This window comes from Eleutherodactylus coqui, chromosome 1, assembly GCF_035609145.1.
Source record: "Eleutherodactylus coqui strain aEleCoq1 chromosome 1, aEleCoq1.hap1, whole genome shotgun sequence".
NCBI classification, from domain to species: Eukaryota; Metazoa; Chordata; class Amphibia; order Anura; family Eleutherodactylidae; genus Eleutherodactylus; species Eleutherodactylus coqui.
Window position 1 is genome coordinate 106,231,501 of NC_089837.1, and position 14,396 is coordinate 106,245,896.

Here is a 14,396-nt window from a genome sequence, read left to right on the forward strand (position 1 = left end):
GAATTTCAACTTTGTAGGTGTAAGTATACGACTGGGCCATGATGCATGAGTTGAGCTTCATCTGAGGAGCTTACTTGTCCGCTCCTAATACATACTTCATGCTTGCGGAGCCCTCTGTCATGTATGGATGTGGTGTGTTGGTGTAATTGTTGTTCACTGCAGGGGTTGTTATAAGAACAGATAAAGCGATTTGGGCCTCCGTCCTCCGGACATGGGGAGCGCGCCGCAGATACCGAGCGTTTGAAGCTTGACAATGTGCAGCTGGAGTCCAACTCTCCTCCGTCTGTTCCCAATTTCTCCTCTTACTTCTACAAAGAGCGAGTCTGCAGCTGATTTGGGATTTTCCTTATCTTGTTTGTCTACCGTTTACGCCATTCTCCTGTTATTTTCATCTCTCCCTCTTAATCTTGGTGATTGCTACTTGTCAAGCTCTCCGCCATTGTTGTGCTTCTTTCCTCCTTTGAAGTTTGCATAGATCCAAATGCCGGTACGCACTAATCCGTATTGGGTTTACATGGGGCGGTTGTTCTTATAACGCGACCTGTTGTAACGTAGATGGGAAAAAGGTTTGAATTTATTAGATGTGCTAAACTGGATTTTGACATGGCCAGTGGTACGAATGCGAATAGATTGGAAAGTGCTACTACTACTATTACTTTTGCTACTACGGACACAATCATTGCTGTAAAAGTTGTTCCCAATTACTGGGTGCCTAGGAGACCAAGTATTATGACTTTAAGGGTAGCCACGGTTTGCAGCACCTACAGATATACAGCCAGTGCCATCTTAACGGCATTATGGGCCCTCGGGCAAAGCAGTGTACTGGGGCCCCTACGACAACTGCTCACTGGAATAAAAATGTAAATTGTTGATAAAATTAAACACATATTTATTTATAAATCGATGTTGAAACATTAAAAACAAGCTGTGCAGCAATAACTAATCAAAGAAAACTGGGAATGTGAAGGATATCATAGTTTGTAGTTAACCTTCTCCATCATGAGACCAGTGTATCATTTGGGCAAATAGTTGTGCAATTGTAGACTATTGATGGCCTATCATCAAAATACACCATTAATAATAAATCAGTGGGGGTCTGCCCCCCACAGGACACCTGCTGAGCAGCTCTTCTCTAGGCAGGTGTGCTTCATGCACTGAGCTGATTAGACAGCTCCGTTCCCACTGCAGTGGCCAGGCTAGGTATTACAGGCAAAATTCTTATTGAAATGAATGCAAACCTTGCGTGTAATACCAAACCTGGCCACTGCATTGGCAACAGAGCTGTCTACTTCCTGCATAAATCAGCTCAATGTACAAGTGCACCCACCCACAAACAGCTGATTGCCAGGAATCCCAGGCAGTCAACCCCTACTGATCTACTATTGATGACCTATTCTGCAGATAGGCCATGAAAATGTTTACAACTTGACAAACCCTTTAATTGTCAAAGTTGCAATATGAGCCAAATAGATTATGAATGGCATCTAGATGGCCTCTGCTGAATATGGTGATATCCACGTCTATTCAGATCGTAAGATAACAGATTCGATATAACCATTAATGCCTCCCTTCTTTCATTGTTTCTTTAAGATGTTGGAGCACGGAATCAGCGTCACCTGTGCGCAGTGTATTACAATAAGAACCCCGGGTTTGAGGTCATACATGGCTTGCTGGACCGTATCATGCAGCTATTAGGGGTCAGTCCTGGCACAGACAAAGGATATTGCATCAAAGCAGCGGAAGGTAAGAGTTCATATCACCCACATATATTACATGGATAAAGTGCTCCGGGCCAAACCATTACTTCAGAGCTGTGTAAACTTTTTTGGAAGTTGTAGACAATTTTTAGTTTTGCCTTTAGGCTAGGGCTAGATGGCAAATTTTGGTCATCCACAAGCTATAGTAAAATGGGAGAATTACTAGAGATGTGATGTCGCTGACACTGCAAAGAAAGACTGTTGAATATCTGAATGTAGAATTTTGTCTTTTTACAAAAAAAATGGAGTATATTATTAGCATCTGTGGTTCTACACAATATCAAAACCCATGCCAGAAAATTGTCCCCCAATGTATGCTCCATCCATGCAGCTTAAAGCGACCTTCCAATCAGAAGCTTCAAATTGATATGTTCGTCAGTACCTACAGGGGATAATTACTTGCTATTTATTTTTCTTCACGTCTTGCTAGCTCAGCTCCATTAGAACAGTGAGTTGTGATCTGTGACTATACATTAAAGGGGTTGTCCCGCGCCTAAAGAGAAAATTTTTTTTTTGCCCAGTCCCCCAGTACCTGTAAAGGAATACTGCTGCCAGGTGTTATTAAAAAAAAATTCCCTTAGCTGAATCCCCGTTCAGCAACTTTAAAAAATCTTCTTTCCAAGATGGCTGCCGCTGGTCTTCTCCCATGGTGCACCGCGGGTCTTCTCCCATGGTGCACCGTGGATGTTCTTCTGCTGTCTGAGCTCCACTGCCGATTCCAGCCACCTCATTTGGCTGATTGGCACCATGTGACGGGGCGGAGCTACGCGATGACGCTGAGAAGGGGGAGGAGCCAGGACGCAGCTCGTGAGCCCGGACCATCCAGAAGAGGATTCCTCTCTGTGCAAGCGCGACTGTTCCGGCGACCAGAGAAGAAGTTTGGTCGTCGCCATGGAGACGGGGACGCCAGCAGCGGGAGGGGGTAAGTATATAACTTCTGTATGGCCAATATTTAATGCACGATGTATATTACAAAGTGCATTAATATGGCCATACAAAAGTGCATAACTGCACTGGCTTCTGCGGGACAACCCCTTTAAGTACACTGCTTAATATGGGAAACTCCTCCTCCCTGTCTAATCATTGGTTCGAACTACAGAGGAGGCATCCAGAACCAATGATGAGACAGGGCGTGTCCAAGACTACTTTAGCACTGTAGCTAAACTATAGTCACAGATCACAGTTTTGTAGGCATTTTCAAATGTTGATCCAGGGATTATTCTGACTGCCATTATGGAGCTGGGAAGGAATGTTTTTCCCCAAGGGGGCTGATTGGCTTCTGCCTCTTGGTTTTTTTTTTTTTGCCTTCCTCTGGATCAACAATGGGGGGGTTGAAACAGGCTGAACTAGATGGACATTGTCTCCCTTCAGCCTAACCTACTATGTTACTATGTAAAGCTGACCTAAAAAGCTAGCAATAACCATGTACTGACATCCATATAGGTTTTGACCTGTAGACTGGAGGGTAGCTTTAAAGAGGGTTTCTGCGACTTCAATCTTGATGGTTTATCCTTTGGTTAGGTAATCAATTTCTGGTTGTTGATGGTCTGTCTCAGCACCCCCACTGATCAGCTGAGTGAAGTAGCTGCAGCCCTTCGGCATTTCCTGTGCCACTTTCATTGTTTACCAGACACGGCTACATACATTTTGTAATGGCCCTGTCAGGTACAGCAGCGCAGCCCATTCAAGTGAGTGCCACGGCCCCCTCAATCAGCCGATTGTGGTGGTACGAGGAGCCAAACCCTCAACAATCCTATTTCTCTTATTTTTCCATTAACGTAGCTGTTTGAGGGCTTGTTTTTTGCGGGACGAGTTGTATTTTTCAGCGGCACTATTTAATGTACCATATAATATACTGAAAAACCTTTAACCCTTTCCAATCCACTGTCTGACGTCAGAAGACATTCTGATTGAAGGCTGTACAGCTTCAATGTCAGAAGACGTCTGGCAGGGTATTCTTACTGAATATTACTGGCCGCTCTGTTGTCAGGGGCCTCTCCAGCATGTCCCATACTGCAGTACTAACTCTAGCCAGCAGATGGCGCCATTGTATAATGGCTGAAAGAGAAAGCCCATTAGGAAACCCTGAATCCAAAATTGCAAAGGGTTAAAATGTCTTCAGTTGAGGGGAATTACATTTTCGAGGCGTCTTGCTTTTACGGCGTACATGACCTGACATTATAACTTTATTCCGTGTGTGAGTACAATTACGACAACGCCAAATTTATATAGTTTTTTCTTTTTTGCTATACTACTTTTAAAAAGTAAAATCTCTTTAAGAAAACTAACATTTTCTGTCCCCATCTCCTGACTGCCATAACTTTTTTATCTTTCTGTCGATATGGTTGTGTGAAGTCTCGTTTTTTTTGTGGGACGACTTGTGGTATTTATTGGTACTATTTTGCAGCACATATGATTTTCGATCGCTTTTTCTTAAATTTTTTTTTTTTTGAAGACAAGGTGCCTAAAAAAGAGCAATTCTGGTGTTGTGTATTATATTTTTTTCTGATGACCTTCGCTGTGTGGGATAAATAATGCATATTTTTGATAGATTGGACTTTATGGAACGCGGCAGTACCAAATATGCTTTTTTCTTTTTTTTTTGGTTTTGATTAGAGATGAGCGAGTATACTCGGTAAAGGCAATTGCTCGAGCGAGCATTGCCTTTACCGAGTATCTCCCCCGCTCGAGATGAAACGTTCGGGTGCCGGCGGCAGGCAGGGAACTGCGGGGGAGAGCGGAGCGGAACGGAGGGGAGATCTCTCTCTCCCCCCTGCTCCCTCCTGCTGACAGCCGCTACTCACCGCTGCCCCGCGCCAGCACCTGAACATTTCATCTTGGCGGGCAGGTACTCGGTAAAGGCAATGCTCGCTCGAGCAATTGCCTTTACCGAGTATACTCGCTCATCTCTAGTTTTGATCTTTTAAGTTGTAAATATGGGAACTTTTAATATCCTTTATTCTTTTATAATAATAATAATAATTTTTAAAAAAAAACATTTTTTTTCCACTTGTTTTTACTTTTTTTTTGTTTTTTGAAGTCACCATATGTGACTAACTTTTGTGTTTGTTTGATTGATTACAACCATATATGCAATACATCAGTATTGCAGTATATGATACTTCTGCCGGCATTTTATTTAGACAGGCCACAGGCCCATCTTTATAGGCAGTATTGCATGGCAACCCTTCAGAAGGCGCCCATCTGCCATGACAACCCAATGGCACCTCATGATCTCATCGCTGAGGACTTGTCGAATTTAGATGTCGCTGTCAGTTAACAGGCGCGATCAGCATTCAATACTAACTGCAGTTGTTGCTGGCTGGTGGAAGCTATCAAAGACCAGCGATTGTTTAGGGTACAGGCTCGGCTACCGGGCAAACTCCATAGAATCCTCGCTGCTTGACATGGTATATTTGCACCTTATAGCATTAAGGGGTTTAAGTCGCAGACAATCCCTAAAACCATTGCACAAATTCTAGGCTCAGAAGAAAGGCATTTCAGAATTTAAGCTATTGAGTTAGAATTATAAGTTGGGCCTAACTTGCAAACAGAGTTTGCTGTCTGATGCCACACAATTTACGGAAAATGGCTCTAGTGGAAATAACCCTTTAATAGATGAGCACTAGTTGTAAATGTCAGAGACTGGCTTCAGCTCAATGCTGCGCTGCGGGATCCTCATGTACTGGAATTCCGGGAAATATTAAAGACCTGAGGACTATATTGATTGTGGTTTCTCTCCATATGTATACAGTTATCTCCTCTATCATGAGCATATGTATAATAGCGGGCTGTTCACGCGCCTTCTGTCCCTTTAACTTACTTAAGCAGCGTCCACCTAACCGGGGTCATAACCTCTCCCCTCTCTATCTGATGAGAGCTCTGGAAATTATCAGGCTGGAGCTGGGATGTGTTGGGGCCAGGTTTACAGGATCAGTAATTGGAGCCCAAGACATGTGTTAGCCGCTGTCTGATTCTATTAGGGAATTGGAACATTTATCAGCGAGGCCTCGAGATCTCCAGGAATTGTATTATCTCTTCTGCCTTTTACATCCAGGCAATACTTGTAATCCATAGAAAGCATCAGATGCACTATAACCAGCGGATACAACACCGTTCTTGTTAATCCTCCTCCATTATAGAGCTGCCTATTTGTTTCTCTAATAGCTTCATAAGTCACACGGGGATATTAGGGCTATCGTGGAGATTACTGATCTAATTTACTGTAATTTATCATCTTCTCCAATTTCTGATCTTGGAAAAAGAAAAGTTGATAGCTCCATATTTGATGAGAGCAGGGGCAGTTTCATATCGGCGTTGGAGCCTCCGGTTGGAGGTTCGGTTGCAGATCTGGCTGAAAGTACCGAAAGAAAAAGCGCTTTTTCTAAAAAGCTGGGCGGAAAGCCCATTATAGTCAATGGGGTCCGCCGGGCAATGTTCGGTTTCGTCTACAGACTGCGAGGATTCCCCTTTCCTGCTCCCAGAACAGAGCAGTAATGCGGAATCCCCACGGCAGCCTTACATGATGGTAAAAACTATTGTACATGGATTTAGGGCACCACTTCTAGAGAGAAGGGTTTTGGACTACACTTTCCAAACAATGGAGAGTTACACTTTGTTGTGGTCATAAATTAGCTGATGGCGTTCAGGACAGAGCGTAGAGCAGAGGGAAACTAATGGCCCTTTTAGAGGGGACAAGCTGTTGGGCAACGATCCCCGACAATCGTTCCAGTGATGCTCGCTGCTGTGCTATTAGAAAGGAGTGAATATCGCTGGCATCACTCACAGTGCTGGAGGCGGTGCGGGCCGGGGGGCATTCTCTCCACCTCCATTCATTGTAAGCAGACAGTAGTACAAAAGTGAACTGCTGGTTACACAGAATGGCGCATGGTTCAGTCTTCTAGATGCAGAAACTGAATGCCTGAACAATACTCCATCCTTTTCTGCATGTGTATACACAGGACGATTATCGTTCAGAATCGCATGGTAATCTGAACGATATTCGTCCCGTGAAGAAATGCCATAAGGGTGCCTTTAAACAGACCAACTATCTCACACAGGCAAGTTTTCAGTGATTCTTCTCCCATGTCGACGTGGGACCCGACAAACTACTGAGTAAGAAATCACTCATTAGTTGCTTTGTTTCAGCGACTAGTAAGTGATTTTCTCACTCAGTGTAAACAGGCAGTCGTTTATCTTTGGTGGCTGGGAGAGATCATCGTCCTTGAGGCTCTATCTCTGGCCATTGAAGTATATACTCTAGCGCTTTTCCACAGTCCAGCTACATGGATTCTGGCTGCTATACTTACATTCTGCACATATATTATGTGCTCTGTTTTTAAAGCCAATATCTGAAAAATTATCTATTGTTTGGATCATGTTTGGGGTTTTTTATGCTTTTTTTTTTTTCTTTTTAATTTTCTGTGAATTTTTTTTTCCAGGCCACCATATATGAATATTTTTTTAAAGGTTTTATTTTAATTTTTTCATGGGCAATGAACACTTTTAAACACATTAAATAACATGTCTCACTTGCAAGGTCCCATATCCTATACATTTAGATGATATGACATAGGACAGTAATATTTAGTTCCTCATATATGTCCATCCAAATCACATGGAAACTTTAGATATGATTAGAACTGTACCTTTTGAATTTAGCAAATACCCCAACAAGAGAGATAAACCAACCGCCACGTACAAATCCCTATGGGTATTTAAAAAAAAAAAAAGAAAGAAAAAAGGCACCAAGACACGATAGACAGGAGATGTCTCATTGACTTTTGTGGGAGATTATTGTGGATATACTCTGTGCTTTGTGTAGAAGTCATTGTGCAGGGAGAGGTAGGAGGTGAGCTGTGACCATCACTGATTGTGGTATTTGTCATTGTAATCCTGCCTGAGATGAAGATGAAATGGCTACGGGGAAGTGATCCCTACAGCACTGCAAGTCTCAACCTATTATTAGGTTCAGAGGAGGGAAAACTGCAAGATTTTAGGATTTAGAAAAAACGTACATAGTGACACGAAAAATAAGAAAAAAAAATATGTTTAAGACAATAATTTGATTTGAACAATAGGGCATTTTTTGATAACCCAATCCCTTTGTGGTAAGTCTAGAAGGCTTCTCCTATGATGGACTGCAGATGCCTTCTTGGGAAAGGATTGGATGTTATCAGCCATTATTTTAGTGCTGGAGACTTCTTTATTTAAGAGAATATATGTGAATGACTTGTACAGTGTTCATGTTCAGCTGGTGGGGTGATAGGAGGTCTAGAGGTGCGAGCCGTTGTATCATTGCCTGTATGTAAAATATCACTTAAGCTGCCCACACACTTTACACTAAATTTAATAGAATTGAATGATTTTAACTAAAACAATTGTTTGTTGGGTGGTTTAACAATAAATGATCATTTTGGCCGACTGATGACAGACCGACATCATCTGGAAATATTCTGGAAAGTTTTGTTTTGATAGTTGGATGAAAGTTGGTTTTCATGAACGATTTATCAGCAGTGAAGCTTGTTGGTCCAGCGCCAGGTGCCATTGAACATGCTTGGCCAGTTTGAACAACTGTGATGGCCAATATGAACTAAAATGTGTATATCTGTGAAATCAGATAGTTGTCCAACGACTCTTCAGCCATCAGCCTACTTTTATTGAATCTTTAGGGCCACATTTAGGGCTAATGCCCATGGGTGGATTTATGCCACGTTTCCCGTGTAAATACGCGGCAGAATAACGCAGCTATTAGGTTCGATCACGTGGGCAAAAAAATCATGGCATGTTCTATTTTACCACTTTTTTCCACGGCGAGAGGTCTCCATTAATATAGTAATACCTTTTTTTTTACATCTATGTCTCCTATGACATCATATAATACATCTGGGGGATATATGTAAATATGCTACTTTTAAAAATTATGCATTTTGGAATTATTTTTTTTGTACACTTTACCCCTAATAAAGCAAACAAATAATTGAAAGAAAATTCCACGAAAGAAAGGTATTAAAGAACAGTCCTACATGTCACAAAAAAAAGCCAAAAGCAGCAAAAATAATTTTGGCAGCCCAAGATAAAATATATAGGGCCATAAAACCATCACAAGCATAAAATCGTTAAATGGCGTCTAGCCCTTTAGGGTGGCAACGCTCTGGACCTTGAGGGGTTAAATGATTCTCCATGGGCAGGTGTATTCAGGGTGTGTGCACCTGCTAATAACCTTCCACCCTTGCACGCTGAGTAAGGTGCACGTCTACAGGCGGGGTGGCACCCTCCTGGCGTATTAAGCATGACCCAATGAATTTAAAGCCAGCAGGCACAATTACACCGGCTGCACCTGTAATGGCTGGTGATCGCTGCAAGGAACTGGTGTCTTTTGGGGTTTTTAAGCAGGCATGAAATGCGGACAGCGTGTTAAATAATAATTAAGAGAAGCTACTGAAACTCCGAATAGAAGAGTAAATGAGATTTATGGAGGCACAGCGGGAGAGCCAGCCTCTGATAATACATCATTGACAGTAGGTACAGTTTCATGGGTAATTATGACCAGCTCCCTGTGGGGTCTTCTGCCAGATTCCAGGCCTTTGATCTATATTGCATATTACATTAATACCAATCTTGTAATTCTCTTATTCCCCGCCCTTCTCCCTGCTGTTGTGTAGAACACCCCTAGCCATTAGCCCCCCTTCCTACTATTTAGCACAATTATATTCTGAGGCTCCTTCATTTACATTCTGTAATTACAGTGTAAGAAATATCGCTGCATCTTGAGATTGTTGCAACATGTAACCATTTAATAAGAAGTTAGAGGAGTCAGCATTGTTACTTAAGCTGTTATTAAGCCTTCAAGCGATACAATGGGGACTATGTTTATAAAGGGGTGCAGACAAATGGGCAAGATTCACCATCAGCGTTCATTTGGCAAATATTTGCTAGGCACATGAGGCACTTTTATTTGTCACCCCATGGATGGCATACATACGGTATTCTATTATTTTATACCCAAACTGTTGTGGTAGGTGTACAAAGGATGCAAACCCCAAATAAACTAGTGCTTACTATTGATTCCATTGTAGGCACATTGGAGCCAATTTACTATTAAAAAGTCAACGGTTTTCTTGTGCAAATTGTACCAGAAACCTACATGTGATACATCTGGCGCGTTTATGTGACATGAAATATTTTGATACCTACAATTAAAACACTTTATATCCTTTTTCCTGAAAAATACAAAATCCCCCTCTGATTTTAACTCCTTTTGAATCGTATTATCTCAAGCACCTACATGCCAAGGGCCTCATTTCACAGATATAGGGATCGGTCAGATGAGCATTTTTTTATTTATTTTTTTTTAAGCGCATGAATAGGCGTGCTAAAAAAAAAAAAACTGTCGCATGTCCGCAAATCACATAAACGGGTAAATTTTGTAAGAGCAGAAGACCTGAGCTTCATGTGCCTAAAACTGCAGCTGCTCCAGGAGAAGAGAGAGAAGAAGCTCCGCAGGGCTTCGGGATTTCCCCAGTGTAGGGAGAGATGGAGCGGGGCTATGGGTTAATCCCCCCCCCATTGCTCCTCACTTTCTCCCTTGCTATGAGGAAATCCCCCATATGTCTGCTCTATCTCCCTGCTATGGGGAAATCCCAAGGGATATCCCCATAGGGCAGAGAGAGGAGGCGGGGCTACATGATCCTCATAGATTCCCTATAGCAGTCGTAGCGAACCTACGGCACGCGTACTAGAGGTGACACGTAGAGCTCTCCCTGCTAGCACGCGTCGCCGTCGGCCGCTCACCACTATAGTGAATACCGGTATTACTGTATCTTGTCTCCACCGAAACTACTGGTAGAGACGAGTGATGGGGCGGTGACGCCCCCTGCACCTGATTGGGTGGTGAGCTGGGTCCTCTGCAGGTCCTGCCAGGACAGTAAGGGTGTCCTACAGCTTCAAGACTGCTAGCACCGGTGGAGAGCGACAGCATCCAGTGGCGGCAGGGGAGCGCCTGTGGCAGGACTAGCGGCAGACAACAGCGGCCTGGAAGCACAATACATCCATAGCATGTGGAGGCAGCTGCACAAGGGGCAACTTTGGGAGATCCACAGGCAGGGGAGCGGTGGCGGCGCTGGCGGCAGCACATACTGAGGCCGGAAAAATCCCCATACTGCAGAGGCAAGCATTAGCACGGCAGTGGTGGAAGCAGAGACATCGACAGCAGCACAGCAGAAGCAGTGAGGGAGCGGATGCACTCTCTCACTGCAGGGGGATTCCTCCTGCGGACCCAGGATGAGTGAGCGGAGGGTGCGGCTACCGGTGGACCAGGGGACATGGAAGGGGGACGGCAGCGCCTGTATAGATGCAAGCAACAACAGGTGGGTTAGGTTTCATTTTCATGTTAGGCTTAGATTCTTCAATATTAATGCTTCCATGTTAGTGGTGTACATTGAAGTATCTAGATGGAAATGTAAGTCTCACATGAAATATAACCCTTACCCTGCAGCCGTGGCAAATATCTATACACTGGCTGACTCCAGTAAGGTCCTAGCAGCAGCCTATCGGAAGCTGGGGGTGTGAGAGGGGCGTTCCTTCTGTCAAACCCCCTGGGTAATAATAATAATAATCTTTATTTGTATAGCGCCAACTTATTCCGCAGCGCTTTCAGGCATGGATAAATGCAAAACAATACAACAATTGCAACAATTACAATGTGAGATACATTGGGTTAGACAAACGGGTTGGTAGTGGTACAGGAGGTGCAGGGGTTGGGGAACACAGGCAATAGGCAATTTTATGTACAGATCATTTATCAGAAGGCAAACAGGGTGGAGCACCATAGGGAGGGGCGAGGGACTAGGTCAGGAGATTTGGTATGCTTCCCTAAAGAGGTGCGTTTTTAAGGCACGTCTGAAATTTCGTGCATCGGGAATTGTCCGGATGCCTTGGGGTAGAGCATTCCAGAGGATGGGTGCTGCTCTAGTGAAGTCCTGTAGGCGAGCATGAGAGGTTCGTATTACAGGGGCGTTTAGTCTGAGGGTGTTAGCCGATCGGAGTGAGCGCGCTGGGTGGTGTACTGACAGTAGGGAGGCGATGTATGGTGGCGCAGCGCCATGCAGAGCTTTGTGAGTGAGGTAGAGGAGTTTAAATTTAGTTCTGCAGTGGATGGGCAGCCAATGCAGCAACTGGCATAATGCAGAGGCGTCTAAATAACGACTGGATAGAAAAATGAGTCTAGCTGCTGCATTTAGTATGGATTGGAGTGGAGCGAGTCTAGTGCGGGGGAGGCCAATGAGTAGCGAGTTGCAGTAGTCAATCCGGGAGTGGATGAGGGCAACCACGAGCGTCTTTAGCGTGTCCGTGGTTAGGAACGGACGTGCAATAACACTGTGAATACCAGCAGGGGCCGCGTCTCCCCTGCCAGCATTCACTCAGCAGCTGTGCTAGCGGCGCTGATCCCAGCCCACACTGTGACATCAGTGTGCAGCCGGGATCCTCCTCCTCCCCCCTTCCCTGACGTCTCCTACATGGCTCTGCGAGAGCAGAGAGGGTGGTGTCCGGCAGCACACTGACGTCAGTGTGCACCTGCGATCAGCGCTGCTGGAGGGCGCGCCGGGCAGAGAAGGAGCGGCACTTCCACGAGGAGGTGGGGGTAAGTATGTGGGTCTTGGGGGGGGGGGGGGGGAATGGGGGGCAGCTGTGAGATGTCACTACTACACGGGGGGCCGCTGTGGGGTGTCACTATTGCTACTGTGGGCCGCTGTGGGGTGTCACTATTGCTACTGTGGGCCGTCACTATTGCTACTGGGGGCCACTGTGGGGTGTCACTATTACTATTGGGGGATGCTGTGGGGTGTCACTATTGCTACTGGGGGCCACTGGTGGGTGTCACTATTACTACTGGGGTCCGCTGTGTGGTGTCACTATTATCGCTGGGGGGAAGGGGTGTCACTATTACCGCTGGAGTATGTTTACATGTGGTGGAAATGGGCAGGGCTATTTCAAAATAGACAGCGTGCAGATTTTGACTCCAGAAAGCGTTGCATCTGTTTGGTTAAGCCCTGTGGCCAATTAGAGACAGCGCTCAGCCATTGAATGACAGCTGAGCGCTGCCTCTGATTGGTCAGTGTGCAGCCAATCAGAGGCAGCGCTTTCAGGAGGCAGAAACGTAGGCACGCATAAAAAAAAAGGCTTGTCTGACCGAAGCCTTAGGGAGAGCACCAAGCAGGTGAGTGAAGAAACTTATAAGGCCATCCATGCTCCTCTGTGTAATATGCAAATAAGGGAGATGGAACGATACCTTTGCAGCGCCACCTATTGGATGGCAGCATTCCTTCAAATCAATGCTTGAGCCAGGTTGGTGCTCTGGCAGGGTCTAATAGCCTGCTGGCATAGGCTTAGTACAATGCACTACAAAAGTAATGCAGTGTGCTATGCTGGTGATCAAACAATTGTGTCTTAAAGTCCCCTTCAGGGACTAAAAAATGGTGTAAAAAAAAAAAAAAAAAGGTCAATAAAGTTTGCTTTAAAGAAAAAAAAATCCAGTTTAAAAAAATTGACAATTTCCTCACAAAAACTTTTTTTTTTTTTTTAAAGAATGAAATACCCACACAATGTTTAAAAAAGCAACACATAATAGAATTACCGAGCTCGCCCAACCCAGACAATGAAAATATTTAGTTTCTTTTATCTCGCTTGGTAAACGTTATAAAACTTATTTTAAAAAGTAACGCCAGAATTCCTATTTTTGTTTTTTTTAGCCCCCCCAAAAACACAATAAAAAGTAATCAAAAAGTCACACGTACCTCAAACTGACTGAAACTACAAGTCTTCCTGCAAAAAAAAAACAAAAAACAAGCCCTCAAATAGTTTTGTCGTAAGAAAAATAAAAATGCTATGGGTCCTAGAATGCGGTGAATCTGATACAATAGTTTTTATTTTAAAACGTGTTTTTATTGTGCAAGTATATATATAAAAATATCTCTAAGAACTTGGTATCGCACTAACAGTGCTGACCCAGAAAGTTATTGTGTTAGCTTTACCGCATGATGAACACCATAAAAATCTTAATCTAAAAACTATGGTGGGGTTTCTGGGGCTTTTTTCCATCTCGACCCACTTTCTCCCAAAAAAACACCCCAAAACACATCATATGCACTCCAGAGTGGTGCCATTAAAAAAATACATCTACCCCCCCTCCTCCCCAAAAAAGCACGCCCTCATACCGCTATGTCAAAAAGTTATGGATCTTGCAATGCGACAATGAAAATCACTTGGTCCTTAAGACTAAAAATTGGCTTGTCACCAAGGGATTATTATGGATGTGTTTAGGCCTGGCGGGGCTCCTGACCCAAGCTCAGCGTATCCTAGATCCCTATCATGCTCAGAGTTTGGGTCAGGAGATCAACGATCACGCCGCGACACTCATCGATATTGCGGATGCAAAAAGTTTCCAGAATGCACTGAGGTGTCATCGGTCTAAAGGACATGCTAAGCAAAATCCCATTGATCTTCCATCCGGATAGGTTTTCTTCCCGGATGTTTAGCGTATTGCATGCACCTGGTAAGTGGCGGTCAGAGAGTGACTGCACAACAATGGCCCGGTCTGGCTGAATCTGCGAGAGTGGCTGCGGATCAGACATGAAATGT

The 14,396-nt window shown here is 44.2% G+C and overlaps 1 protein-coding gene across 1 annotated transcript in view; it reads left to right on the forward strand.

Moving 5' to 3' along the window:
* FARSB (phenylalanyl-tRNA synthetase subunit beta) overlaps positions 1 to 14,396 on the forward strand; it is a 63,219-nt gene that overhangs the window by 37,019 nt on the left and 11,804 nt on the right. Inside the window, exon 16 of the mRNA XM_066598872.1 lies at positions 1,591 to 1,743. Coding sequence (XP_066454969.1) covers positions 1,591 to 1,743 — 153 coding nt within the window. The remainder of the gene's footprint in view (positions 1 to 1,590; positions 1,744 to 14,396) is intronic.